This window comes from Anopheles aquasalis, chromosome Y, assembly GCF_943734665.1.
Source record: "Anopheles aquasalis chromosome Y, idAnoAquaMG_Q_19, whole genome shotgun sequence".
NCBI lineage: Eukaryota > Metazoa > Arthropoda > Insecta > Diptera > Culicidae > Anopheles > Anopheles aquasalis.
Window position 1 is genome coordinate 4,398,391 of NC_064879.1, and position 2,500 is coordinate 4,400,890.

The 2,500-nt window shown below is 39.0% G+C and overlaps 1 protein-coding gene across 8 annotated transcripts in view; it reads left to right on the top strand.

The window, feature by feature from the left end:
• Positions 1 to 2,500, top strand: part of LOC126579518 (kinesin heavy chain) — a 13,390-nt gene that overhangs the window by 5,908 nt on the left and 4,982 nt on the right. For all 8 annotated transcript variants that reach the window (XM_050242874.1, XM_050242867.1, XM_050242869.1 and 5 more), the window contains exon 5: positions 38 to 139. In XM_050242874.1, coding sequence (XP_050098831.1) covers positions 38 to 139 — 102 coding nt within the window. The remainder of the gene's footprint in view (positions 1 to 37; positions 140 to 2,500) is intronic.

Sequence of the window (2,500 nt, forward strand, 5' to 3'; positions counted from 1 at the left end):
CTTTTTTATATATTCTCTTACTGTCTACACCAAACAGCACAAATCAGAAGTTGACACTGGCTCACCAACAGATGACTGCCGATTACGACAAACTGAAGCAGGAAGAGCAGGAAAAATCGTCCAAGCTGCAAGCGCTCATGTCAGTATCACATAAAACCTCACTTCTTAAACTACCATCGCCTACACCACCATCCTACACTAGTAACGATTGTCAGAACAGCTCAAACAAACTCGAAGAATTACTTCTCCAACAACACCAGCATCAGAATCAGCAGCTTCAACAGCAGCAACTGCGTAGCGAACGCGAACGTCCAGCTTCTTTTACGCCATCATCGCCATTGATCGCACCGTTATCCCCATTGGAGTCGGTTTGTCCAAACCGTGAAGAGCAGGACGATTTAAATTTTCATCGACGAGCCGGTATTGTATCGGCAGCGTCGGTTAAACGTCTCGTAGAAGAGCTACTTCTAGAAACTGATGGTGGTCAGCTACACCCGTCTCGTACTCGAGTCGGCCGCAACACCAAGAAAGATAAATGTCGCATCTCGAAGCGATCGAAGAACAAAGCTAATGATCGTAAAGCACGATTGGGGCGAGGTCAGACCGCTTCCAGTACTGCATCCGACCAGTACCAGCAACCAAGGTGCCGGTCTTTAGATTCCAGCCTTCGAGCCTTTGAATTGTCTTTGGTCATCGATGGGTTAGATGCAGTTCCATCTAATACCATGCGAGACCTTAACGGCTCCTCTACCGACATTGTCAGTTGCAGCTGGCCCAGTCGTTTGATAAATACACTCATGACGAAAGTGCCGCAGGCAATGCCGACGCTTCAACTGCATCTTCTGATATCGCTTACCATGGTTTTGCTAACACACCGGTGCCCTGAGCTTTTGTTGGCGCTGTAAGTGCGCTACACAAAATTTCTGCAATGACTTTTTTATGTTATTAGAACTTATAGATTGCATCTTTGGATGCAAACAGAAAATGTCTGTTATATTTGAAAAAGAAATTATGGAAAAGGTAAACAGTCATTTTCCATAATCTTTAAGAATATTTAAAATGCCGTGCGGTTTGAATGAACCGGTTGCATGAACCACAATCATCGGTTGGTTTAAGACTCATGGCAGATTCTGTTGAAATAGTAATTAATCAGCAAATGTTGTAAATGACTTTAGCCCATGAATGAACAAGAAGAGGATTGTAATAATTGTTGACTAATGCGTAGGAACAGCACTTAATAGGGAAAGCTTCATTTTTGCTAAGTAAAGTAGTGGGAAGGTATGTTTGTCACCGTTTTTTGCTTCTGTGATGGCAAATTTGGTTACTTAACAAAACAAATATTGTTCAGTCAAAGTTCAAATTGCAGACTTAATGTCGTCATATCACTTATCTGTTATTAACTCTGATATCGAATGAAAGTGATGTCGAGTCCGTTGTTTGCACGTTTTTTTTTTTAAACCGTTGCTATGAGCAATTTGCACAAAATAATGAATTCATATCGATAGAACTTGCATCCTCCCACACATTCGGAGGAACTCCGTTTCAATGAGAATGCAGGATCGGCAAAAGCATACAATTTTAATTGAGCAAGTACATACCTTCTCTTAGCAAACCAAAAACTGAATAACTGTGATATCTTTTATGAATCGGTACCCGATTTCAAATAGAAAAATGCTCTACGTGTTAATAGAATGTACAATGCCGATTATTCGTGAATGTCCGACCGGCGACATTAACTATTAGTTTGCAAAACTGCTAAAAATGAAGGCAACACTTACCTGCCCTTGTCGCAATGGACAAGTTTAGGATTTTTATATTGCAAGACTGTTACACTTAGTTTGAGGGAAATGATAAGGATTAATTAAAGGATACAGAGCTCACACGGCTCCGTTAAAATATTTGCATAAAAAGAATGCAGAGTCTGATCGTGATGCGAAAATGTGATGTCTTGGAATGGTCAATAATTTTAGATTGCAAAAAAGTATACAATTGAAAACATCATTGATCGAGGCTATGTATGTAGCATCAATGCTTTCCGCGAAGTTCTGTTGGATGTGATCATCAGAGGATCCATGATGCTAGAAAAGCTTAAAAAAGCAGTGTTTTTAGTTTCGTTAGTTTTAACCATATTTTAAAAAAGTAAATCAACTTGACATATGGCAATCTAACAGACTTATGGTTATCTTTTTATATAAGTTTATAACATTTTTTGCCAGTATTATTTGATGCGAATTTCAAGTAAACAAAATTTCCATACTCAGCGTTAAGAAAATAAGGTTTAAATTGCACATCTGTTTACGTACAGCTTATAACCAGGCTAATGAAATATTTAATATTACTCCTATAACCTTCCAAACCATATCCTGGAACTCGAAAAGAGTAGAACCATGAATTTTTGCCACATCAGTATAATACTGATCCGGTGCAAAACAAAGAAAGCAACACGAAGATGATATAATAGTAACTAAGACATCCACTGTTTCCACCGCAAATTGTCCAA